Raw genomic sequence first — 26,355 nt, 5'->3', positions numbered from 1 at the left:
ACCCCGATCTTACCAACATGATCATTATTACATGATGCTAGCTTCACATTAGCTTCCTGCGAGATATATATATATATATATATATATATATATATATATATATATATATATATATATATATATATATATATATATATATATATATATGTGTTTTTTTTTTTAATTCAAGCAATGTCTGTGTACCTATGTACTTAGTAATAGGAAAAACCGATTAAAGAATGTCCGATTTCCATTCTGGAGGTTTGTTATGGGTCGCGGCTAAGTGCCTAGCGGTCACCGCGCGCATTTTTTTCCCGAGCAAAAGAAAACAATCTGTATTGTGTCAAAGGCAGACAGGAGCGAGGAGAGAGGCTGACGTGGTATAAATCAAACGGGGACGACATTAAGGCTGCAGCTAATCTCACTAAAAGGCCGCGTATGAAGCGGCGCCGCTCGCTCGCACGCCCGCTCTCTCGCTCTCTGTCACTTCCCCTTGATTCGATTGCGTCTCAAAGTGGTTTCCAAACGTGGCGCGCAGATAAATACTAGGCCCATTTCCGCTAATGCCCTCTGGAAATCACATCTCAACTAAGCACACGCATAAATGTACATGCTATATATGCTAACCCGTTAGAGAAATGCTCATGTACAGCACGAGTTGCGCAAAGGCACCCGCCTGCCCAGCGTTTGTCAACGACTCCATTTTTCTAATATTTCCTGTTGTCAAGATTTCCCGGGTGTTAATTCCCGCCGGCGGGAGCCGGATTTTAGCAGCCGAGCGTTGTGTTGGCGCAACACAGAGGCTCGCGCTAGTCGCACCATCCACAAACGATAAAGGTAAACAACGCGCGCGTGTTAGCCCGCTCGCCACTTGGGAATATTTCACGTCACTTTGGGAATCGCACATAGTTACGCGGTATGGTATCGGACCCATACATGGTCTTATTTCAAGTCATTGGTTGAATTAGAAGAATTGAAAAGTTAATTTGAGAAAATTTGGGTCAAAATACCGTATCTGAATTGCTTTCTAATGACTTGTCTTTTGGAGGATACATTTTGTCCATCAAATGCTGATAGTATCAGCGCTAGATATCAATATGAATGACTGCTGGTATCGGTTTAAGAGAAAATTGGTCTCAAAACATTCCCGGCTAACAGTGAAAATATGGAGCATCACAAGGAATCAAATGAATATCAATAGTTTTTTTTCTTTTGTTTTTCTTTTACGGGTCATTTTCGTCCATTTTTTTTTTTTTTGAGCCTTGCAAATGAGGTTTGTGTGGGCAGGATTTTAAATAATAGGGACAGAGGTGTGTGTCTGGGGGGGGGGGTCATGACAAGCTACCCTCGCTGTAATGAGATAAGAGGCCACTGGAGTGCACCATTTTGGATTAATCTCCCTTTCTTTCCTTTCTCCTCATCGCACCTCCATCCAGCACGCTCAATAGAGTGGCTAAACCCCCCCGGTCCTCCCCCGAGTGTGCCGCACCGATAGAGGGATCTAGAGACTGGGGCGTAAATATGCCGCGTGCCTGATAGGCCCAAGGAGAAAGAAACGGGGAACGGAATTCAAAGCGGCGAGCAGAGACGGTGTGGCGCACAATACGGCTCACTGGCCCCTACATTGCTGAAATTAGCCCCGCACCCGAGCCCGCCACCCGATCACGCAAACGCCACAACGGCGGCGTTCGGCGGGTGGCGGGGAAGACGCCGACCGACAAGCCCCGCTCCAGCGCGAAGCGCAGCATTGTATCCTACACATGACCTCCAGATGACCCCCGGTCGTCCTTCGCACGCCCACGTTTTTCACGCCTCGGCATGATTTTTTTTTTTTTTTTTTAATGTGATGCGAAGTTGGGTAAAAGTTGATAAATCATTGGCATTTTTCAGCACTTGAAAGCTAGCATACAATGGGAAACGCCATAGATCCACATGCTAACAATTTTCATCTATGTGGGAGTTTTAACCTTGAAGGGAAGCTATATCTGAACACAAATGGAGCCGCAACACATGTAGACTGCTAACAATAATCACAGGCATATATTCTTTATCCTCTGCAAAGAGTGACCAACATTACTGTCGTAGTGAGGAGCTAATAGAGGAGCTAAATTTCAACTACAGGACTGTAGATCCGTATGTCTCTTACACTGCCCAAAATTGGACAGGACTCAAGTTGGACATCTTTTGTTCATTGGCCAATCGCGAACTCACGTCAAAAATATTATTGATAATATGCTATCGACGCTCTCACTAGTCCAATCGCGACATTCTGATCAAGATTTGTGAAATTTGAATTCAGAAAAAAAACATAGCTGTTTTGCCTGTTTTTGGCCATTTTGTCACAGTCGCTCAGATCCAAGTTTAGTATAGATTGACCTTTGGAATTCGGTTGCTAAAAATATTATGGAAGACACGGCGGAAAATAAAAAATAAAAGTGTACTATAGCGTCATATTATTATAAATATATACAGCATACTGATGAAAAAAATGACAGGGAAAAATGTGTAATACCATGAACCATTTGGGGACCACTGATTTAGACTGAACATGTGATGCATTCAGGTGCTGGGAAAAAATTGGACACCCGACAACCATATAATGTTTCATGTGTTTAGATTAAAAAAAAATGAAAAAATACTATCTCGGAGTCAGGCCTTGTTATTGTATTTAAAGACATATTTTTATCAACATCTGCGAAACAGAAACGCTCGGTTTGGTCTGGCCTCGAATCGTAAGCCTTTTTGCGTGTCATAGCTCACGCTGGGAAAAACTTTTTCACGCCACGCTTAGCCCCCAGGCCCCGCCCCACTCTCGCCCGCCAGTGCCCCCGGCACCTCGGCTCGCTTTTTTTTTTTTTTTTTTTGCCTATTATGGTGGATTAACTTTCCAATGCTTGGGTGAAGCGCAGTAAGCGGGGGGCACGGAGTCACACATCAGTACACCGCCAATCTCTGGCGAGCGAGCAGATATGGTCACAAGCCCGCCGGCGGAGACACATGGGGCCCTTGGCAGCCAGATACGGGAGGCAGACTCCCATCATGCATCTGGGCAAGGGGCGCAAAATCCCCACCAAAGCCCCCGCTATTAATCCGCCTTATCCCCGCCAGATATAATAATTCAGACTTCATTAGGATTCGGAGGCATTCTTTCCTTTCTTTCGGTCGATTTGGAGAGCCGCAAAAGTCTCTCACTAATCGTTTGGGGAATAAACGGCGAAGCTGGGCAATAAATCGAAAATTCTGGCGTTTTGAAAAATTGACGAAAATGTGCTAAATCGGGAGATCGAGGGTTCGTGTACGTTTACGCAAGTTGTAAACTACTTCTTGGCCATCAGATTTTTAAAAATGGCAAATATTGGTCAAATTGCTAAAAATGATATCAGTGCCAACAATTGAAAAAAAGTCAAATATCAGCGCAGACAATCAGCAAAGTACCAAATATGGGTGATAATAATTACCAAAAAACAATATATTGGCAATGTTAATCATCAAAATATCAAAAAAGGTTTTGATAATCATCAAAATGCCAAAAATCGTCCATGAAAATGCTAAATAATCACACGTGAAGCCAAAAATCAATGCTGCGATAATCAAAATGCCTAATGTTGCAAGACGATCATCAAAAAGCCAAATATCAGTGGCAATAGTCATCAAAATGCCAAATATCCGCAACGATAATCATCAAAACACCAAATATTGGTGACGATAATCAACATGTCAAATATCCCGAGCCGATAATCATCAAACTGCCGAATATCGACAGAATATTCATCAATGATGACACTAATAATGATCTAAAAAGCCAAATATCAAAGCTGATAATTGTCAAAATACCAAATATTGGAGTCGATATTCATCAAAATGCCAAATATCGCAGCTGATCATCGTAAAAATGCCAATCACTGGAGCTGATGATTTGTCTATCCCTAAGCCACAGTCCCTATTTTTGCTGCAGCAGCCCTGAGTCTCCTCTTGGATAAAATAAGAGATCTAAAAGGTCTCATGAAGTTATAGTTATAGTTATCTCAAAACTAAAAGCTAAACAGTACAGCATTACACTCCGCAGTCTCCACTTTACCGAGACAGCCCTTAATCTCCTCTTAGTGGAAATTGGACAACAATGCCTACAATTGGGAGCCCTCATTCTCCTTCATTGCTTATTAGCATGTTAGCTAATGAATTTTGCATTCAAGGCTCCGTGGTATTTGGAATTTCCCACAAGGTGGAAAATCCCCTTAATAGTCCCGCCGCGATATAATAATACCGACTTAATGACGATTCTTCGCTTTCTTCTAGTTGATTTCTAAATCCGTTAAAACCTCGCCGCGCACCGGCTGGAATTCCTCGCACTTCTTTGTTTGCTTCCCCGCACTCCGCAGTCCGGTTCGAAGAAACCTCCAAAGTCTCCCACCGGTCGCCCGCGGCTCTCACGCAGATAGGCTCGCTAAAAGTAGGCCTTCGCTTCCACGCGGCCTTGGCGGCGCCTTATCTTACGTGCGCCCGCATTGCTCAAGAGCGCATTTGACAGGAAGGGAGATCTATTTTTGCAGCCACACTTCAAGACAGGCTGCGAGATAAGCCGTCCTAGCGGGAGATAAACCCACGCCGCCGCCATACGTTTAATATTAGCAGACACCACATATCATATACGGGGGGCGGACTATATGTGGCCAGGAGAAAGGTGAGAATGCGGGAGGCGTGGACGCGCTACAAGCGTCATCGTGGACTACGGGCGGTACAACGCCGACGCAACAGCCGAGTCGTAATTAAGCAAGATATTTATGTCAAAAGGAGCTACCTACTTCTGTCAAGGGCAAAGTGCATACTGTGTTGTGATACTGGACAAAAACACTGGCCCATGCATGGGCCCTTAGTCTCCATTTGGGTGACTTGACTCTACTTGATGTGAACAATACATCTCATAAAAGACTAATCATAAACAAGCAAAATAAACAGTACAAAATTACACTCCACAGTCTTAATTTTCATGCATGGGCCCTTAGTCTCCAGTTGGAAAACTTGACTCTTTGATGCAACCAATAGGTTTCACAAACGATGAATAATGAGCAAGGAAAATATACATGACAAAATTACACTTCATAGTCTTCATTTTGCTACACGGGCCCTTTCTCTCCATTTGGATGACTTGATTCTCCTTGACGTGAACAATACATCTAAAAAAGACTAATAATAAACAAGCAAAATAAACAGTACAAAATGACACTCCACAGTCTCCATTTTCATGCACAGGCCCTTAATCTCCAGTTCAATAACTTGACTATCCTTGACGTGATCAATAGGTCTCACAAAAGACAAATAAAGAACAATCAAAAGAAACAGTGTAAAATCATACTCCATATTCTCCATTTTGATGCAGGAGCACTTAAGCTCCAGTTGGATAACTCGACTCGAAATGTCACATTCACACTTACGAAAACCTCAGAGAAGCTCCAGCAGGTGTTCCATTACTTCTGTCCACATCAACATATAGCTAGCTGGTGCGTGCGCGTTAACCTTGCAGAAATGACAGCTAATCTATAGAATAATAGCCCACCTGTCGTCGACCGTCATTTCCATTTGGGGGAGGGGCTAATTCATCACCACCAAACAACAGCTGAGCCATCATCTCTTTTTAATTCACTCCATTTTCTTTGATATTCTGCTCGTCTATCTGCCGCCATCATTGCGTATTTACCTCTAAAAGAGATTTGCTTTCGGGTGGAGGGGGGGGGGGGGGGTGCTATATGTTGCCGCGGCAACAGACATGGAGGCCGTTTTATCACAGCAAGACAGACGTTATTGGTACAAAGAAAGCAAGGACGGGGCGCACGGGGGTCTTTGGGGGTCACACGCGGGCCGGGGAGCCAATAGGGAATCGCGGCGGGCGGGTCAGCCGATTATTGATTGGCATACGTGATGAGGATGGCTGGGGGAGTCCACGGAGACGAGACCAAAACATTGTGGGGCAAAACATCAACGTCCCCTTTATGTACAAAAATTGTAAAAATGTGATAATAGCAAATGTAACTATGCTGTACATTTACAAATGTATGAAATTGAAATAGTAATATTTTATATGTCACAATAAGTATTATGACTTGAAGACTTTTGCATTATGTGAGTCCAGGCTAAGCCAAACATTGAAGTCATTGAAAGGCCTGCAAATGCCATACGTTGGCATCTAGTGCCACCTTGTGGTTTTGGGGTGTGAATACAAAAATTTGTTTTACACCCCATTCGTGAGTCGCTGTTGAAAGGATTAAAGCAAAAATCGAGGAAAATGCATTGGGTGTAAAATAACAAAATTATATACAAAATTTTGAATGGCAGTAAATGAGCCTGACATGGGCTAAATTTTACATCTATAGGGTATACCTCTCCAGCTCTCGTTTGCAAGCATTTAAAACGGACGGCAGCGTGGCAAACTGAAAGTCATCATGCTTTGACAAGCTTTGCAAAATTTTAGCCCCATAGTGGTTTTTTTTTTGTTGTTTTTGTATGTTTTTCATTTGATATCACACATCCAAAACATCAAAAATCCATAGTTGGGTCAAAATTTCCCTCAGGCGTTAAAGTGAGAATTCTGAAAGCATAAAGAATATAATCAGAATTCACTTGCAATCAGTGTAGTGTTCTCTGAATTTTCACTTTAAATTGAGTAAAGTTCGAATCCTGAGAAAAAAAATTCATAACACAATGAGCACTCCAAGAAAATGAACAAATGAAGTGAAAAAAAAGGAAGAGTATCACTCTGCTGTCTTGTGGGATTTTCTTTTGATTACTATTCATAGCTTGCATGATGAAGTCATTAGCGCGAAAATTGCACACAAGAGGTTCAATCATAAGTGCTATGATTTCAATATCTATTAACATTTTGAGCGATGCCACGCATCGGCAAAGCAAAAATAGTCCGGGGGGGTGTTGAACGTCATCCGTCAAAGTCACGCCAAATAACTACAAGATAACAATCGGCTCAAGCTAGCCGGAGCCGCTGGATAACATCGCGGAATGCGCGCAAGCTGAACGAGCCAAAACAAGCACGTGTCTCCACCTGCGTGTGGCCCCGCCTCCTCGCCTGATGGCCCGCGCAGATAACCCCCGGCCGCGTCGGAAATAGAAGACGGCGAACACGGCGCCAAAATGCCAGCTAGCCCGGGAACGAACATTCGCTTCTCTGCACTCTTGATTTGTCACCTGCCGGAAACAAAAAAGTCACGCCTTGTCGGAAGCTGCTCAATATATACACGGGCCCGGTGTCAACATGCTAACAGCTAGCTTTTAAAAGAGCTAATGACAAATACAGAGTTAATAGCTGTCCCGCGCTATAAAAGTTAGCTAACAAAATATAGCCTAGCAATCAATAGTTAGACGAAATAATCATCCATAAAAAGGTAGTTTGGATACAACAGAAACAGCCACAAATTATTACACCGATGAGTTTTTGTACCGATTTGTGTAGCAACCAACGCAAGCTAGTTAGCTAAAAATGACAACGTTATTAATTTGGGATGATTTTTTTTTTCTTATTAAAAAGAGGCTAATGGTGCTAATACAATTCACAAAAGAAGCTAATGTGCATATTTCACAGTTAAATGACTCTTTGTTTTTATCTTACGAAATATAGACTAGCAAATATTGTTTGGACGGAATAATAATCCATAAAAAAAGGTTTAGATGGTGGGACAACAGAACCAGCCACAACTCAAATAGCAACAAGTTTTTGTGTCGATTCGCATAGCTCCGAACGCAAGCTCCTTCGCTAAAAATAACGTTCAAAGTTTGAGATGATTTTGTATTTATTAAAAAGAGGTTAATGCGGCTAATCCATCAAAGAAGTTCATTTGCTACTTGCGCAGTTCAACTAGTCTTCGCTGTTAGCTAACGAAATATAGTTTCGCGAGCATTAGTTAGAAGGAATAACTATCCATAAAAGGTAGTTTAGGCCACAAATCATTCCAATAAATCAAATAACATCAAAGTTTTTAGGTCATTTCTCTTCCTCTTTCTTCACAATAGAAAATGACGCCGAGAGAAGTATTTCTTCCTGAAGATAAACTTTAATAATAAGGAGGGTCCCCCCCCCCTGTAAGCTCATTTTGGCATGTCGTCCCAGGAGTGATAAGCGGCCACGCTGGCTTCATCCGCTTTTGACCTTCTTTTGATCCTCCGGGCGTTGCGTCTTGCCTTGCCAACTTGCGTATTTTATTCATTTCATGTTCTTAAGAAGGCATAGTTTGGATGTTTGCCGAAGATTCGGAAAAGCTTTCCCACGAGTGCAGAACATGCTCAAACTTGCTTTCATGGCCTTTTATTGGCATGTAAACATCAGGAAAGATTATTGATGACGTTTGATATTTGTGCATTTATCATGATTGATTGATTAGTCGTGCCTTGAAGCAACAGAAACAAAACGGAAGCCACGAGGAAACAGAAAAATAGGATTAAAAATATATAAAAGCTATATTTTTTGATGCGTCATTATTTCAGAATTGTTTCATTTCATTAGCTTGTAAAATGTAAAGTTTAAGCTTTTTTGTAATGTAAAAGGATTGATCTGTGGTACGATACCAGTGTGAGGAGTCACTGATACCAAGTGCCGACACCACTAATACTTTTGATTCACAAAATTTCCCTGCAAAATCAGCCATTTTAACTCATTCACGCTCATCCACAAGTTAACTTGTTTTTGTTTATTTGTTTTTAAAAAAAAGCTAGGTATTGGCCTGATAACGACACATGGTATTGGTACTTGCCAATTACCGTTTAAGAGAGTTTTTTTTGTTTTGTTTTTTTTTTTAGCTTCCCAATGTGAGAAAAGTGGCAGCTTTGGAAAATGTTTGTCAGCAGTCTTTTTTTTCCGATACCAGTAAGAGTATCAAGTAGTCACTGATACCAAATACTGACACCACCAATATTTTTTCTAAACAAAATTCCCCCCAAAACTGGGGGGGGGTATTCGTTTCAAATAAAACAAGGCTAAGTATTGACCCGATACCGATACTTGATATCGTCCTCCCCCTTGCCAGGAATTTTGAGCAAAGCTGGGAGCTGGAGGTTTGGAAGTGAAGAAAGATGAGTGGGGTTCAAAAGCACTTATCGGGCATGATATCATTTTGACGACAAAAAAAAAAAAAAAAGACGGCAGCGCATCAGCTTTTTTGGAAAATTCTCAAACCGAACCTTTACTTGAGCTTCCCAAACGAAAACCCCGAAATATTTTATCGCCAGGAGATGTGTGACGTTGGTGTGGGGGACAAAGAAAAAAGGAGGCGGACATGAAAGCCTTTGCGCCTCTTTTGAACTGTTTTCAACGAGACGAGACGCTCAAGCGATTTAAAATCGGCATCCTTTATGACCTCCCGTGAAAAGCTTTCATCAACATCTCATCGTGCAAATAAAAAATAGCACATGCGGAAAACGATACCGCTATGTTTTCACAAGTGATCCTACAAGTACATTTGAACATATTTGCAAGTACATTGGAATGAGTTTAACAGTCAAAAATGTTTACTCAACGATTTTACAAATGAATCCACTCGGGGGCTCCTGATACATTTTTCACTTCTGATACAATCCTGATATCGCAGCTTAGAGTACTGTCCCATATCGATAGATCACATTTTTGCTTCCGATTCAGATATTTTAGCCTCGATTACTGCTTGATACTAATATTGATCGGATGCTCATTGAGTGCTTATACTGATACAAATATCAATCTGGTATGATATCAGCAGGAACGATACATGTTTTTTTGAGAAAGCCGGAAAAGGATCCAGCGACAGTAATGTATTCTGGATGGGTGACTACCGATACCAGGTATTGTATTGTGCCGATACCAGCCTTATTACTTGTGGAAGTATCGGCCTTTTTACCTTAATACGATAATAGAAATTTGACATCTTCGATATACAGGTCTATCTTTAAAATCATCATTTATTGTTTGTTATTGTGTCAAATGTTACTCGTACGATCGATACTATCATCGATTTTAATGACCGCTCAAAAATCGAGTCCCCGTAGCGCTGGAAAAAGTAGTTTAACAGTGTCATTCTTTCTGAAAAACGCCGTCCAAATATTGCCCCTTTGTTTGAGATCTTTTCTAATAAAAACATTGCTTTCATATTTTCTGAATGTCGCAAAAGCGGAAGTGGGGAAATGTCATCGGAGAACAACGTAGAGGTTCGAATTACACGCATTCCGCTCTTGGATTGGACCCCCCGGGGCAGATTTTGACATTTACGGCGAGGCGCAGAAGCAAAAGCTTGTCCGTGCAGGTGGAAGTGGAAGTGGAGCCAACCCCAAAGAAAGGAGTGCTGTCAGGGGGAAAGAAAAAAAAAAAAAAGCGAGGTGACGACTACTGTGATCAGAGGAATGCAAAGGGGGCGCCGGGGAGTTGACGGACAGATGTGGGGGCTGTCTGTCATCCGTGCTACTTGGAAATTTTCCGTCACTGTACTCTGTTGTGAAAGGAAAAGAAAATAGGGAGTTTCCGCACAAACACAGAATGAAACCAGCCATTAATATATATATATATATATATATATATATATATATATATATATATATATATATATATATATATATATATATATATTTATAAATCTCTATGGACCTAGACCAGTTCCCTGAGGAGCTCCAGATGCCCCATTCATGTGTCCACTGGTGCGTCTATTTTGTCTTAGCCAGACCCATATGCGTTCGCACACACACACATACACACACACACACAAATCCCACCAACTGTTTGCTCGATTCACGCCAGCGCGCCGCATATGCGCCCACATATTTTCTTCCGGAAGAAACACATGACACGCGGCATAGACGAGCAAACCAAAACACAAAACAAAAGCGTGTCCAAAAGCATGTTCTTGAATTGATCGGATTCAGAGTACGACTGGGATTTTGAAAAACGACATGACAAAATGACAAACAAAATGCATTTGATCATTTCCAACTTGATTTCCACGGCGGATTCCCCCCCCCCCCCCCCCCCCCCCCCATCCATATGCCGGCCGGGGCAGCAGCTGAGTCAAGAACGATATCAGCTTCCCATTCCTGCTGCCTCGTCGCTTTTGCCAACTGTCACGCGTGCGTTTGGCAAGCTCGTTTGTCTCCCGTTTGCAGCTTCCAATATCATTGTTTGAATTTTTTTTTTTTTTACTATAAATTTGTCCCTCACTGGGTACAAGGAATGCACATACTATTTTTTGATTTCTAACAGTGGCTCCTAAATGGGAATACAAGGGACAGGGGTTGCTCTTTCACTCTTTCACGTACTTTAATGTCATGACAGGAACGCACAAGTTTTCTTTTCGAATTGAGAACAAACGGGGGAGAAAGCAGAACTCGGGGTCCCATCGCCAAGCGCCACCGCCGTCCATTTGCACACGCGACTGGTCGGAACCCCGCTTAAATCCTAGTAACTTTCACATGCGCTGATTAGCTCGTGGTGATGGAGGGCCACACACATGCCCACAAGCCCCGCCCCTCCATTGAAATGCTGGTCGCACATGACGGCCTCAGTTTTTTTGCACAAATGTTTTCCAAACGGGGGAGTGCACATCTATTGGGGCTCTCAGCCTAGTGTGTGTGTGTAGTCTTGGTTTTGCCACATTGTGGGGACCAAATTCGAGTTTTTCATGTGTTTGTGGGGACCTTGTGCTTGTGGGGACCATTGTATTGGACCCCATAAGTTCAGATAGATGAATAAATAAAAAACATTGCCGCCCCTGTCGAAATGTATTTAGTGTATACCGCGGGCCGCAAAAATCTGAGTGGCGGGCCACAAATGGCCCACGGGCCGCAGGTTGGATACCTCTGCAATATGTCAATGGAATGTCCCTACTACGATAGAAAAAAAAAACATTGAAAATGTGTGTATGTGCGACCCTGAATTTTGCTGCATGGTGGGGACCAAACTTCATGTTTTACTGTCTTTGTGGGGACTTCTTGCATTTGTGTTGACCATTCTAGTGGACCCCACAAGTTCTTTTTGAATGCATTTGTATTTACTCCTGTATTTATCATTCATTTCTGTATGTATTTTTTATGCTGTTTTATTCTTTTTATTTTGTGTATCAGTGACTCCCCCTAATCTCATTTTACTGCGTATAATAACGATAAAAGCTTTTTTTTAATTCTAGATTTTATTTGAATTGGATTTCGGTTGAGGTTAGGGTAAAGAAATGGATTACGTCTATGGAATGCCTCCACTATGATAGAAAAACATCTTGTGTGTGTTTCCCTGGCTGTTACGGCATCGTGGGGACAAAAATCCCGGTTTTACTCTTCGAGAGGACGTCTTGCACGTGTGGGGACCATTTGGGTGGACCCCACAAGCTCAGAGCTCTTTTTGAGGGTCAGGACTTGGTTTTGGAGTTGAGGTTTGAAGTGAATTTTGGTTGAGGTTAGCGTAAGGATTGGTCAAGTTAGTTAGAGGCTAGGAAATGCATTGTCAATGCAATGTCCCCACTACGGTAGGAAAAAAGAACTTTGAGTGTGTGTGTGCGCTTGGCCCACTTATTAATACCTGGATTCCAGCAGCCTGAAGGAATGTCTTAACAATGTAGCCTTGTTGAGGTAGCCCACTGAAATATGCATGAAAACACGGCGCTCGGCCTTTTTTTTAAACGATAGGCAAGAACTCCTCAACCGCCACGTAGAAAAAAAGAAACCGGAGTAGAAAATGTTCATTGAGAAGACAATGGAGGCTTGGAAGTTGTGTTTTGAGCTTGCGCGCAAGGCTTTCGTTTGGCTAGCCGGGGGAGGCGCCGAGACACACACTCGTTTGAGTTAATGATTGGAAAAATGATTTGGTTTTCAAATCGAGAACTAATCGATTGTCAAAATAATCGACCGCCCGCCGTTAATCGTCAAGTCATCGGTCGGAGCCGTTGTTGAAAGTTCTAGAATGACTCGAATTTGAGCCTCTCAATAGGATTTAAGATTTCTGTCGTCTGTTGAATTTGTTTATCTTGAGTGTTAAATCAAAATATGACATTTGATGTTTCTTTAGAAAAACTGTGATCAAACTAGTCAAAGAGCTTGAATACAACAGTTGTCCTTCTTATGTTACTTTACTTTACTTCATTGTTTTTTCCCCTCTAAGTGAATAAACTACTCAAGACAAACTACAACTACAAACTACACTCTCATGATTCGATTCCAATTTTTGGGTGCATAGTTCAATTCAAAATTGATTTTTGATCTAATTAAGATTAACGCAGAATTAATAGTATTAGTATTAATGGCTGGTTTCATTCTATGTTTGTGCGGCAACTCCCTATTTATGAGTAATAATATACTCTGTTATTATACTTTGATATACATATTTTATAGTGTATCATGATTGTTTTTTGCTTTTTTTAAATAGTAAAATATTGAGTTTCATGAGGAAAAAAAGTGATTTTGTACTTAATCGCATGGTGCCTTTTGGTGTAGCGAAACGCGCCATAAATAAAAATACATTGTTATTGTTGTTACAGCATGATTAGCTTCCCGCTAAAAATGCTTTGGCCTGGATAGAATGGATGCTGGGTGCGCCCGGCAGTAAATAAGCACATCCGTTAGACAGGGAATAATGGGGTATTTTTTGCCTGTGGATTTAAAGGCCATCCTGGGCTGAAAAGGGGTAACGCACTTAACTAGCCCATCACCCCCCCCCACGCGCCGTCCGCCTTTGTCGGGCCTCATTACGGAACATGTGTCCTCTCGGCCCCGGCCATTAGGCCGCCTCATGCGCCAGCCCGCGCGCCGCTTTCAAAAGACACGCACAAAATGTAGAGCGCACACGCCCGCCCGCCCGCCCGCCCGCGCCTCTAATTGACACGGGCGGGGGGACGGCGCGGCTTTCATCGCGGTCCGCGGGGACGAATCTTGGAGTGTGTGATGTGAGCGCAGAATGGGATCAAAAGGGGTGCTCTTCGGACTGGAGATAGACACCGACATGTTTTTTTTTCCGGGGCCGATAAAATATTATTCGTTGTGAAGGAGGTCCACAGTCGATATTTTGAGCCGATATTTACAGTAAATGGGAAAATTCTCAACATTTTTAACTTTGGGGCGTCAAACTCATGCGACCAATAAAATCATGGTATATATTTATACAACTTTAAAACAACAACTTCAATTGTATGATTTTTTTTGATACTGTCCAAAAAGTACAACATGACTAGTAATTCTAAAACATTTCAAGTTTTGAAAAAATTCAGTTCACTTTTATACTTCTATACTTAAATGGGCCCAATTCAAGGCATTTGCGGAGCAGATCCGGCCCGCGGGTCTTATGTTGGACACCATGCTTGACTTAGTCTAAATGTCTTCAATAGGGCTGCAAGTAACAATCATTTAATTTTTAGTATTTTATAAAGTTATAACTATAATTATTTTGTATTTATATTTTTATTTGGTTTTCTATGCCATATTTTGATTAAACACTAAAAATGAATCAAACGAATTTCATGAAGGACTGCAGAAATCATAACAAATTTAGCCCATGTTAATTCCATTCAATATTGGAAATATTGTCAATTTTGGACATATTGAAAACCCAATTTTTGCATTGATCCTTTCGATAGCAGCTCGCAAAAAGGACGCAATAGAGTTTTTTTGTTGTTGTTGACACCCCAAAACCACCAGGTGGCCCGAGGAGCCAACATGACATTTGTAGACCTTTCAATGACTTCCATGATTGGCTTAGCCTGGACTCCCATCATGCAAAAGTCTTCAAAAGTCATAATATTCCAATTATGACATAATAAATATTTCAATTTCATAAATAAATAAATATACATAGTTACTTTGTACAATTTTTGTACATAAATGGGTGGTAGGCCCCCCTCCCCACCCAAAAAATTTTTTTTTTTTTTATCTATGTATGGCTGTGACTGATGCCAACGAACATTTTGAGGGGTTGAAAGTCGATATATATTTCTATTTGACAATGTTATGAGCCTTTCAAAGTCAGCCCAGTCGGGTGATAATAAGGCCGGACGAGTGAAAAATCCCCAGAGCCCCAGGGGTTAACGTGAAATAATCGTTCACAAAGTTTTCAAACACAAGGGACTCTCAAGACAAGATGGCGGATCCCTAATGACTTTAGGCCCCTTTCATAACAGCAGAATGGGTTAAGCACTTTATGAGGCCGACATCAGGCCGACAATAACGATCCGTCGCCGCTCTGCGCGGCGTACGGACGCAAAACTGGGACTCATTTAGCCTGATGGAGTCATAACCCAATTGGACGTTATTGATTACAGATTAAATATTCATAGAAAAAGCACAGGCGGACTCTTTGCCTTTTTCCCTGCTGGTGATGAATCAAAAGAGTGAAACCGGAGCTCCGCTGTTTACAGCGACGCGCACATGTAAACAATACAAGAGACGACTCCCATTAGCTCTTCCCGTTCCCGATAGCCATAAGAAAACAGAAAGACGAGGCTGGAAAACATGCCAGTCAACGGATGAGTCTGAAAATTGCGAGGAGAAGCGCGTCATCCACTCAGGTAAAGGACGGGAAGAGCATTAGCATTCTGCGCATGCTAGCCGTACTCTTTGCGCGCAAAGTCAAGATCACACAAGCGCAAAGCAGCAAAGGGAAGTGGCGTCCCGTGGTAGCTTCTGCCCAGGGACTTTCCTCTACGCGCCGGCTTCAATCAAAAGAGGAGCCGCGTCCTTGAGGCGGCCGGGAGACGTGGCGAAAACCGACACCCGGGTTTTTTCCTGACGCCACTCCCAGAACTCAGGTGACATCCGCCTTTCCCACACGTGGAGAAATGAAGTCATGGTTGCAGCTGCAATTTCCGCCAAGCCAATTTGGATCAGGCCCAGTGTGAATCCGCCTCAGTTTTTCTGTGTAAACCAAACCCAATCCCGAAATCCGAAACGGTGAGCAGGTGCGTCCAACTCATTTTTACCGTGGGCCACCTTGTCGTTCTAGTTTCTGTCAGAGGGCCGGAATGATCGTGAAGTCAAATCGATTTCGTCAAATCGGTTTGGAAGGAGGGAAGGAAGCAGTGAAAGAAGGAAGGAGAGGAAAGGAGAGAAGGAATGACTGAAGAACCGCGAAGAAGGAAGGAATCAGTGAAGGAAGGGACGGAAAAGCAGAGAAAAATGAAGGACTGTATTGTTTCCCTGTATTTGTCTGTAATGTGTATCTATTTGTGTGTATTTGGTACATGCAGCATCCACTTCAAGCTGTGGGCCTGGAAGGGGGCTCCTCCCACCTGTGGTCCCTTCTGAAGGTTTCTGATTTTCCCAAATTGGAATTTTTGAGTTTTTCCTTCCCCTTCTGGGAGCTTGGACAGGGGATGCTGTTGTGTACCTTACACCGAAAAGATGTCTCTGTGTGACTGTGTGAAGTCTCCACATGACCTCTTTTCATCTGTGAAGCCCTTTGAGACTTCGGTGATTTAGGGCTATACAAATCCAATTTGATTGATTGATAAAAATAATCCTGACACCCCTGGTTTACCTTGACCCACGTCTCACCCTTCAACCGACCACAGTGGAAAGTTCCGCTTACGACGGATCAGACCTGCGCCGAGGCCCAAAGATCCGAACTCGCACGACAAGGAGACGTCAACAGCCTTGCAAATGACTTTCCTTGACGCTTCAAATCAGTTTTGGCGACAAAATTCCGAGCGCCGGTGGGGGAAGCGCGCATAAGACGGGCTCGCCGCGGCCCTCCTCCATTTTGTGTGGGATTGATGTCTCCACTCCTGTCTGGCAGCTCCCCGCGGCCCAGTTAAAAGCAATAAGATCTCATTGTCAAACAGTGACCAGCCTGACTGGAGAGGTTAAACGCCGCTGCTTAACCATTAACTAGATTAAATTCACGGGGCCGCTGGAATGTTCTCAAGCCGATGCGAGACGGAGATTGCGCACGGAGGCGGCTCGAGCGATAGCGTGATCTCAGCGAGCTCGGCCTTCGTTTTTGTCACGCCGCTAGGTCAATTTGCACGCGTGTACAGTACGCGCGCACGTAGCCATAGCCAAACGCGCACATTCTGAACTTTCCGTCACCCTCGCGGTTATCAATATTCTGCCGAGATAAGCGCAAGAAAGAATTCCTCAAGGGTCCGTCGGAACAATCGGGTGGACCGCTCCTTCAAATACGTACGCGGGGTCGGACAGCAAACGTGGCTAGCCCTCGATTTGCCGTCAGAACCCGAGATCAGAAAGCGAGTGAAGCGGCAAACAAGTTTTCTTATCTGATCGGCGGATGCATTACCCAAATATTTTCAAAAGATACGGCAGCGCGAGATGAGGAAATCCTTCATCGTGCTCCAGTGACGACCGAGTGAGTCGAAGTCTTTCCTTTTGCCCTTCGTAATTGGAAACCGGGCTGAAAATGTGGCAGAAACTTGACGGTCTGTTGCTGTCTTTGCATCAAGCTCGACATTAGCAAGCGCGTTCGCATTTGTGTGGTCATGCGACGCCCGAGGCAGCCCACATCGCTTCAGGGGGTTGTCGGTCACCTTGGGAAGGTGACATGCTTGACGCATTGGTAAGTTTCAATCTGCTTCCGGATATCCGTCATTTTCTACGATGCGGTACATCAACTGCTCTTAAGGGAAGTGTCATTTAGGACACACCGACACTTTGCCAACAATGTAACAAGACTGCAATGTAAGAAGGGGCCAGGGCACTCCTACAAGACACGCGACTGTCTCCCGGCGCGACAATCGAACTACGAAGGCAGAAGTTGTGGTATTTTCTATGTTACCGTGTATAAGACACACCAACGCTTTGGCAACGATGTAACATGACTGTAATGTAGCAAGAGGTACTCCTACAAGACATATGATTGGCTCCTGGCGCAACAATCCACTGAGGGCAGAACTTTGGCTCCAACTTATTTTTTTTTTTATTTTTTTTTCATTTGACATCATAAGATACTAATAGAATCAAAATTAGTGCCCGTGGAGAGGTCTAAGTTATTTACACCGCTAATGCTATTCAGCACAACAAGATGTGACCTGCTAATAGGGAACCAAACCTAAATGGACCACACGATTTCTCTTCTTCTAGTACTTAGTCCGTCCCTTTCAAGCCATTGTTCTTGTGAAGGACCCGCACTCGACACCAACGCATCATCCAAGCTGCGCGACCGTGCCACCGAGCCAGCAGGACGGATCACCACGAGGTGGTAATTGAACCCAGAATGTGAGGCACGGGGGGTTCTTTGTGCTTCGCGCTGCCTTCGACAACTGCCGCTCGGGCAACTGTTGATGTCTGAAAAAGCAACAGCTTGCGGGGCTCCCAGAGGACACCCTGCCAGCCAACAGTCAGATGGCGGCTTTGGGCTTCAGAGGGGTTGGGATTTCCTCGGTGCTGCCAAGAAAATTAGCTCCTGGTCCGCACTTCCAGCCGTTTTTGTGGCTACGCTCATTTTCAATTCCTCAATGCGGTCTTTTCTTTACTGCCGCTGATCGTCGTGCTCGGTTCACCCCAAAAACACAACCCGAGTCCGATGCGGTTTAATCGAGGCGCTCCCGGTTGTGAACCTTGTATCCCTTGTCCCCAAGGATTTCTCTCCATGGGCGCTGATTTTACGTAGGTTATGTCCTGACTTCTGCGCCATGTCTACGTCGCTCGTACCGTCGTCACAGCGATTCGTAAGATAAACAACATTAAAAATGAATTTGAACTCTTTACAGCCACATTCGCGGCACTCGCGCGGTTCCCTGGAGTTGCGTTCCATGACCACTCACGCAGTCAGATATCTTAAATATTGCAGGGGGTACATGGAAACATTTTAAATTCCTTTGACAAACTTACAACTACAATACTCTGGGGGATAAAAACCGTCGAGCGATACGGCTCCACTGGCACCATCTAGTGGTCGGATGAATGAAAAACACCGATTTAGTCGTTAACGAGCTTCCGTTAACGACAATATTAGCAAGAATTACACACAAGAATTGCGCGTAAGTCACTTTGGGAACATATGTAACGTACATATAACATTACGTATGCGTGAACTAAATGGTGGTTAAATGTTTGTTGACCTCAAATGAAATGGCCAGCGCACTCATGCGAATTGCTACGGCTAACCGGTTAGCACGGGCACATTTTTTGGGGCTTCTAAAAATTCATGTGTGTAGACGGCAGTTGTGCAGAGCTCAAACAAATGTTGTTTTCAAAGTCACGGCAACAAGAGCAAACACATTTTCAAATAAAGCCTGTTATCGCTATCTTGGCGCCGCGCTTTCCGCCTAAAAGGATCGGCTTCACTTAACCTCCCTCGCGCCAGCCGGCGAGCTTTGTGAATTTTCAATTTTGCTCCGTCCCGTGAATCGGCGACCCCCCTTCCCATCGCCGCCACGACCGGCGAGGACGCACACGGGGGCTCTTTTCACTTGGAGGCCGCGTTTGAAATGGCCCGTCGCCGTCGTCTTCGTCCCCCGAGACGCGGATAACAAGATCGACAGATAACTTTAATCGTCTCTCGTCCCGTGACTTCCTCCTTCCTTCCTTCCTTCCTCCTTTCCTTCCTTCCAACAAGTATATTTGTTACTTTTCAGCTGTACTCAAGTTTAGAAAATAAAAATTACAAATTGCATGCCTCCCTTAGGAAAAACCGGGTCCATTTCCAATTGTTTTGTCAAAAAGAGCATGATCAAATAAAATGCTGATTTAGATTTGCTGGCTTTCATCGACTCGTTAGCAAGCAATTGGAGACGCAAAAGTAGGCAAATTTCAAAATTATTACATTTTTAAAAATATATTCAATCATTCAATGCCAGAAACACATTTTCACGCATAAAAGTCCGGACAATCGATACTTAAGTACCTAAGGGACATTAATTTACAGATACTTAAGCATATAGTCCACTTATTGAATTATTTTTAGTGGAAAAAAAGTCCACCTTTTGTTTACAATTAACTCTTTATGTAGTAGGAATATATATATATATATATACGTATATATATATATATATATATATATATATATACACATACATGTATTATCAAAATAGGATAAATGCTAAAATAGGATGAATGCTAAGGTTACGTTAAGTGATTTTAAAGTAATGATCATTTTTCTGAGAATATTTTTCACAGGATTTCTTCCGTTAAAATGGGAATAGTCCAGAACGATTGAAAACAATCAAGATTGTGTGTTTGGGCCGTATCTCCCAGCCGCGGTCGTTTCACACGAGAATCCGTAATTGTGAGCTCGCCGATAAGCAACTATCTCATGTCTTGCCTTGGATGGACGCGCAGACGGGGAGGAGATAAGACGCCATTGAGTGCTTTGGATACTTGCTAACCATGCCAAGTGAGGACTTTTAAAAATGGTCAGTAGCAGTCATAAATCTTCCGTCGCGAGCTTTACAGGAAAGGGGCGTAAAACGCAAACGCAGCCCTCTCCCCGCACTAAAACCACGGGCAATCTAACCCTTACTACATGCCGTCATTATCCGGAAATCGAAGGCAAAAGCCGGGAAAGCCTGTTAAATCACGGTTAGCCCACGCGCGCAAACGCCGATGGATGTCAGGGGGGCGGCAGCTTTAAACGCAAGCTCGCGGGACAATAACAGAAGTTGTTTTTTTTTTTTTTATGTGACTTTTTCTTGTTTAGTTTTATTATAAACTCCAACAAGGGTGTCGTTAAACAATTTAAAGCTCACTCAGGGACGTCTGAATCATAAACCCTGCAAGCTTGCTATGCTAGCAACCCCGCATGCTTATCATATTATTACTATTATATAATTATTTTTGAAGGAATATTACCCAAAAAGTCAATGTGAATTCAACCTTCTCGCCGAATTGGGCGAGGGTATCCCGTCGGCACGGACCCCCAGCTAATCGAGGCCGGAACGGCGGCGTTCTAAGTGAGTTTCACGAGTCGTTTACCGCAAAGGTAAACTTGAAAAAAACAGGTAACCGGAATCCGAGCTCAAACGCTTCCGCGCCGGGGAAACCCGAACCCGTCCCGCTTTCAAAGCGCTTAAGTGTTCCGAGCGTCTCCTCCCGAATGTTCGCCGGAGCGGAACCATCTTAGGAAAACAATAAGTTGGCACCTCTCCCAATCCCCGACGTTATTGGGCTGTTTGTTAGTCGGCGAGGGTGGGAGGGGGTCTTAGGACAAAGGGAGCAAGAATGCGAAGAGACGGCGAGCAAACGCAAAGTTTGGAGAGCGGGCTACGACACGTCCCGGGGAATGTCACAAATTCCAGCGCGGGACTTTGTTACCGTCGGGAAAACAGACGTCGGAGCCGACCCGACCCGGCCCACCGAGGGCGATGAATCACCTGAATAATTACAGCCCCGACGGATGACAAGGGGGGCAAACACGGACTTGCATCCGTCGCTCGCAAGATTCCGAGTCGACGTCAAAGGGCAGATATTTGCAAAAGTTGTCAGAGAAATCTCAGAAAAGAAGACTAGGACAAGCCTAGCTGCTTAAACAGCAAAAAGAGTAACTCAGACCAGCCAAGATTGACTTTTCTACGCCGGCGTAGGGAAAAAAGGCTTGAGCAAATGTAACTCGTGGGTCTTCCAACGCCAGTTTTTCCACTTGCCCAGCCGTTCCCCCCGGCTTTTATTGAATAGAAGCATAGCAGATTACAAGACACAACAAAAGAGCCAGCCGGGCGCCACCGGCAGCTGGGCCAAGGTCCCGGCTCACACTTTCGTGCGTCAACAGTTCTATCTAAGGACAGGGTCAAGATGAACTAGGATTGCATAAATGGGTAACAATGAACTAAGAACATAATGATAACAACCTAATATATGATTCCCTTCACAAAAGTCGGGGCTCCCGCTGGCTTTTATCGCCTTAAGGCTAAATGAGCCTTTTTCTGGACTAATACCATAATAATTGCAAATGGCCGCAGGGGGCTAAGGCGGGGGCGCCAGAAATGAAAAGTGAGGAAATGACCGCGGGCGTGAAAGCAGACAAAGACAAAGATGGGAGACTTTTAACTGGCTGGATGCTTGTCGCTACGATTTTCTACGCTTGAGGCGACTACTTTTGAGCGGGGGCGGAAGTGCGCAGGTCCGGACTTGGAGTCCGCTCCGGATTTTTGTTTCGGTCATCTCAAACTTGGCTCGGACTTCGTCCTGCTCCTTTCTCGGACGAGGTCATTAGACTCGCGAATTTTTTTTGAACTGCTGAAAATTAAGATGATCCTTCAAAAGAAACTTGAAATAAAGAGTTTCGGAGGATCAAAAGTTCAATCTGACCGCGAGAACCGGATCGCGCCTTAGTATTCTTTAAGAAATGTCCGCTAATTGGTTGATTTTAACAACCGTGGAGAATTAGCGATAGCCATGCCAATAAATCAAAAAATATGCTGCCAAGTCAAAATTTGGGCTCATAAAGATAGTTGTTTTTGTCAGACTCGGACCTTTGTGACTCGGGCTCGACTTGGACTCGGACCTTTGTGACTCTGGCTCGACTTGGACTCGGACTTTTGTGACAGATTTGACTTGGATCTTTGTGACTCACTTTGTGGCTGACGACTCACATTTAGACCTTGTGACACACACTTGACTTTGACTCTGACTTTTGTGACTCGGGCTGGACTTAGACTCGGACTTTTGTGACGGATTTGACCTGGACCTTTGCGACTCACTTTGTGACTGACTTGACTCACGTTTAGACCTTGTGACTTTGACTCGGACCTTTGTGACCGAGACTCTGACTCCACCCGGATTTGGACCTTTGTGGCTGACTTGATTTTGACTTAACTTGTCCTGGGACCTTTGTGACTTGAACTTGACTCCGACTGGACAAAGGCGGACTCGACGCCAGCCCTGCTTCGGCGCCAAGTGCAGTTTGACAACCGTCCCTGATATTGTTTCTCCAAACAGAGTTTGACTTCTTATCTCCCAGAAGACTTCCAAGGCCGTCCCGTCTGCGAATGTTTTGCTGCCAAAGCATCCTCGTCGAGGATGGAACGAGAACCTCTGTGGGTCGTAGGGCATCGGCATGGGAACGTGCGGCCGAAGCGCATGAGATCGCGAGCGCGCCGTGTTATGTGTCCCATGATGCTCTTTAGTGCGGCGACGGTCATTGCGTGAGCGCTAGCTGGGAACGCGGCTCCCACTGAGACCCTACAAACGTTGCTATTATTAGCGTACAAGCATGCGAGATACAGATGCGAAAAAAAACCAGAGGGATTTAGTAAACAATCTTTTATGGACAAGGTGAAAAGATGACTCGCTTTCCCACAAGTTGAGGGAGGGGCGGGGCAGCGCCATGTTTGAGCCGCAGCGTATCCTTCAATTAGAGGGCGCCGGCTTGGGGTTTGTAGGCACCTGTTCAAAGGCTCCACGGATGCCGAGCAGACAGGAAAGGACGCGCCGAAAAAAGGGCGGGGCAGGAGGAGCTGCTCAAACGGGAAGCCGGGAAATTCATCAACAACGGCTTGGACCAGGCCAGTGGCTGAAGAAGACTTCAGAGTCCTGTCTTCAATTTATTCAGCTTCCAACTCCATTTGCTTTGCGTTTTATTCAGCAACTCCATCATATGTGTTACAACGTCTATTTTTTCTGTTTTTACTTTTATTTCATTTACTTTTATTTATTTATACATTGTTTTTTCTTGTCTCCTCAGAAATCAAGACAACATAGAATTATTATTTATTTATTTATTGTTTTTTCTTGTCTGCTGGGAAATCAAGACTAAAAACAACTCTTATTTTTATTTTTCTTGTATTATTTATTTCTTTTTTTCCTGTCTGCTGGTAAATCAAGACCATTTTTTTTTTTATCTTAATTTTATTATTTTCTTGTCTGCTGGGAAATTAAGACTAAAAACAACTCTTATTTTTATTTTTCTTGTATTATTTATTTATCTTTTTTTCCTGTCTGCTGGTAAATCAAAGCTATTTTTTTTTTATTTTATCTTAATTTTATTATTTTCTTGTCTGCTGGGAAATCAAGACGGAAGACAATGTCCCTTTGTCCAAAGCTTTTAAAAAAAAGGCATACATCGCCTTGCAAAGGAGTCAAATGAGCAATAAGTTGCTTCATGTTCCAATTTATTTGCTCTTCATTTGAAAAGAAAAATGTACTGGTCTCGTCACTGCATTAAATTCATTAAGCTGCAGAAACCCTCTAAAAAAAGTGTGCCCTAAAGTCAAGTCGAGATGTCAAGTGGGACATTTGGATTTTTCTGGGATATCTGTCACCCCGTTTTTGAAACACCTGCCAGAAAACTCGGTGACCTCAGAGTGACCCCCTCCCCCTCCGCCCAAAAGCACCAGCCAAAAACCTCATGGCTGGTTATCAACTTGACACACAGCGACTCATTAACACATGGGGCAGGGGGAGTGAGGCGTCCAATGCAAATCTGTAATTACTGCTTGTAAGTCAAAATATTCATATCTCAAATCAGCTTTCCCCGGTGAAATCAAAATAAATGCAACATGTCTACGGCGGCCTTCCCAAAAACGATAACGCCCCTTCAGCCCCTCCTCATGCTATGCCAGAAACCTGATAGTCCTCCTTCGAAACCATCCAAAATTTCGTGCCCCCTGGGCTCAAAAATATAAATGGCATTACCAATGACAGTTGTACAGTACAACCTCACAAAAACATGTAGCAAAAAAAAAAAAAAAAAAAAACACAAATTTTGCCACTACAAACCAACATAATAGTAAATGTGAGGTATTTATTTATGTATAGGGCTGGTGACAGAGCTAGAGAACAAAAGTTGCTAACTGTTCCAAATAATTTGCTTTTCATTTGAAAAGAAAAATGCATTTCCCTTGTCACCTACATCCCACAGACAATATGTATACACAAACAGACTCGGGCATGAAATAAGATTTGCGGATACTTCCTGGAAACCGTGTTAAAATCTCAGGTACCCTCTGAAGTACCTTCACATTTGAGAGCCCCATTTAAGAACTAAATGCTCAAGATGGGTGGGTGCGGTCTTAAACAGGCAAGACCATACCAAAATCTGCATTAGAATTTGACCACTACAATATTTTGGAATAGAACCTCCACAGATGTGGCTACCCCCCCCCTTCCCCCCCTCCACACCGCTGGAGGGAGTGCCCCACCTGCCAGCTTCAAGCCAAAATTAAAATTAGAGAAAGAGAGAATTTAAAAACCAAAACAAAGAACTCCTAAGCATTCTTTGCAAAGATTTAAAAAAAAATGAGCATGCATTCCGACTACGAGGCGACTGATTTTCAATTCAAGTGCGTGTGTGTGTGTTTTTTGGGGCGCTGTTTGTTTTGCTGCGTTGTGGAAGCAATCCAAACACGAGCAAGTCCTTCAATGAATGAGCTGGACTACTAGCAAAGCAGCACCCTTTTTTTTATTGATTTATTTTGAACTATTTGGAATGATTGCAGATCACCTCTAGCGTCAACTTGCAGCGGCGTCCACAAAAAGGAAAATTGGCAAACAAAAAACAAACAAAAAAGCGTCTAATGGTGCTGTCCGCCAACAAGTGCAATCAAGTGTGCAAAGGGGACTTCCCTCGACTTGAAAGCAACTTATTAAAGTGGACCGGAGCGGACCGGACCGGACCGGCAGAACCTCACAAGTTGCTGGACAAATGATTGGGATCAATTAACCGCGTTTTCCTTCGCCAAAGCACCCAAAAACGTGACTTGCGTGAACCTCGAAGTTGGCTCCAAGCCAAAGCATCAAAAAGAAAACGAAAAAAAATGACACACGGAAAAGAAAAAAGAAAAAGAACTGAAGAGACTTACGTTGCAATGCGCAAAGCAGCAAGGTGCACGCCAGCCACGCGTGTCCGAACTTTTTCCCGTCCATGATGATTCTTCCTTTTTTTTTTTTTTTGTTCCTCCTGAACAACTTTGCGCCTTTGGCTTGATTTGTTTCAAGCAAGCAAGCAGACAGGCGAGCAGCTTGCGTGTGCGGCTTGCTGCTTCTTTTTGCTACTCTCAACCTCTCTCTCTCTCTCTCTCTCTCTCCCTTGCTCAACCACTCGCTCACGCGCGCGCTCACGCCTACACGCACGCGCAGTAATCTGACGCGGGTGGTACTTCTCTTGATATATTTGCACAAAAGGTGCCCCCCCCCCACCCCCCGCACACACACACACACCCTCATCCCCCTCCCTTCCTCTTTCTCTCTTTAAACTCACCCCCCACCTCACTCACTAGAAAAAGAAAAAAAAAAAGATCTGCTTGCTTGACCGAGCTTTCCAGAAACGGAAGTGAATAAGAGTGATTTTTATCAAGGACCACGTGATTGGGAAGGGGGCTGGTTTTTGCTTTTTCTGCCGCACTTGAGGAAAATGCATCGGGAAATGGAAGCCATATTGCAACAGCATAACTCTTATGAGTGACTGCCCCCCCCCTCCACCAAAAAAAAGGCAAGCTGGTTTCCAACCTGAAAGATATTTGTTATCAGTAAATCTAATTTAAAGCTTGTACA

At 43.7% G+C, this 26,355-nt stretch overlaps 1 protein-coding gene and 1 long non-coding RNA gene across 4 annotated transcripts in view; one reads left to right on the top strand and one right to left on the bottom strand.

Moving 5' to 3' along the window:
• The window catches only part of bcam (basal cell adhesion molecule (Lutheran blood group)), a 53,079-nt gene extending 27,177 nt beyond the window's left edge, over nucleotides 1–25,902 (bottom strand). Inside the window, exon 1 of one of the 3 annotated variants that reach the window (XM_088410858.1) lies at nucleotides 25,665–25,902. In XM_088410858.1, coding sequence (XP_088266984.1) covers nucleotides 25,665–25,728 — 64 coding nt within the window. In that variant the 5' untranslated portion in view covers nucleotides 25,729–25,902. The remainder of the gene's footprint in view (nucleotides 1–25,664) is intronic. The other 2 variants (XM_088410860.1, XM_088410861.1) reach the window with 2 other exon arrangements.
• On the top strand, nucleotides 17,132–19,888 carry LOC148425990 (uncharacterized). Its single transcript, XR_015865146.1, has 3 exons — nucleotides 17,132–17,278; nucleotides 17,373–17,485; nucleotides 18,010–19,888. It is a non-coding gene; the product is annotated as an uncharacterized LOC148425990 (long non-coding RNA).
• Nucleotides 25,903–26,355: the final 453 nt, after the last annotated feature.

Source organism: Hippichthys cyanospilos, chromosome 3, assembly GCF_059441005.1.
Source record: "Hippichthys cyanospilos isolate Australia breed blue-spotted pipefish chromosome 3, RoL_Hcya_1.0, whole genome shotgun sequence".
NCBI lineage: Eukaryota > Metazoa > Chordata > Actinopteri > Syngnathiformes > Syngnathidae > Hippichthys > Hippichthys cyanospilos.
The sequence above is the reverse complement of the archived record's forward strand: the minus strand, read 5'-3'. Positions and strand labels throughout refer to the sequence as shown.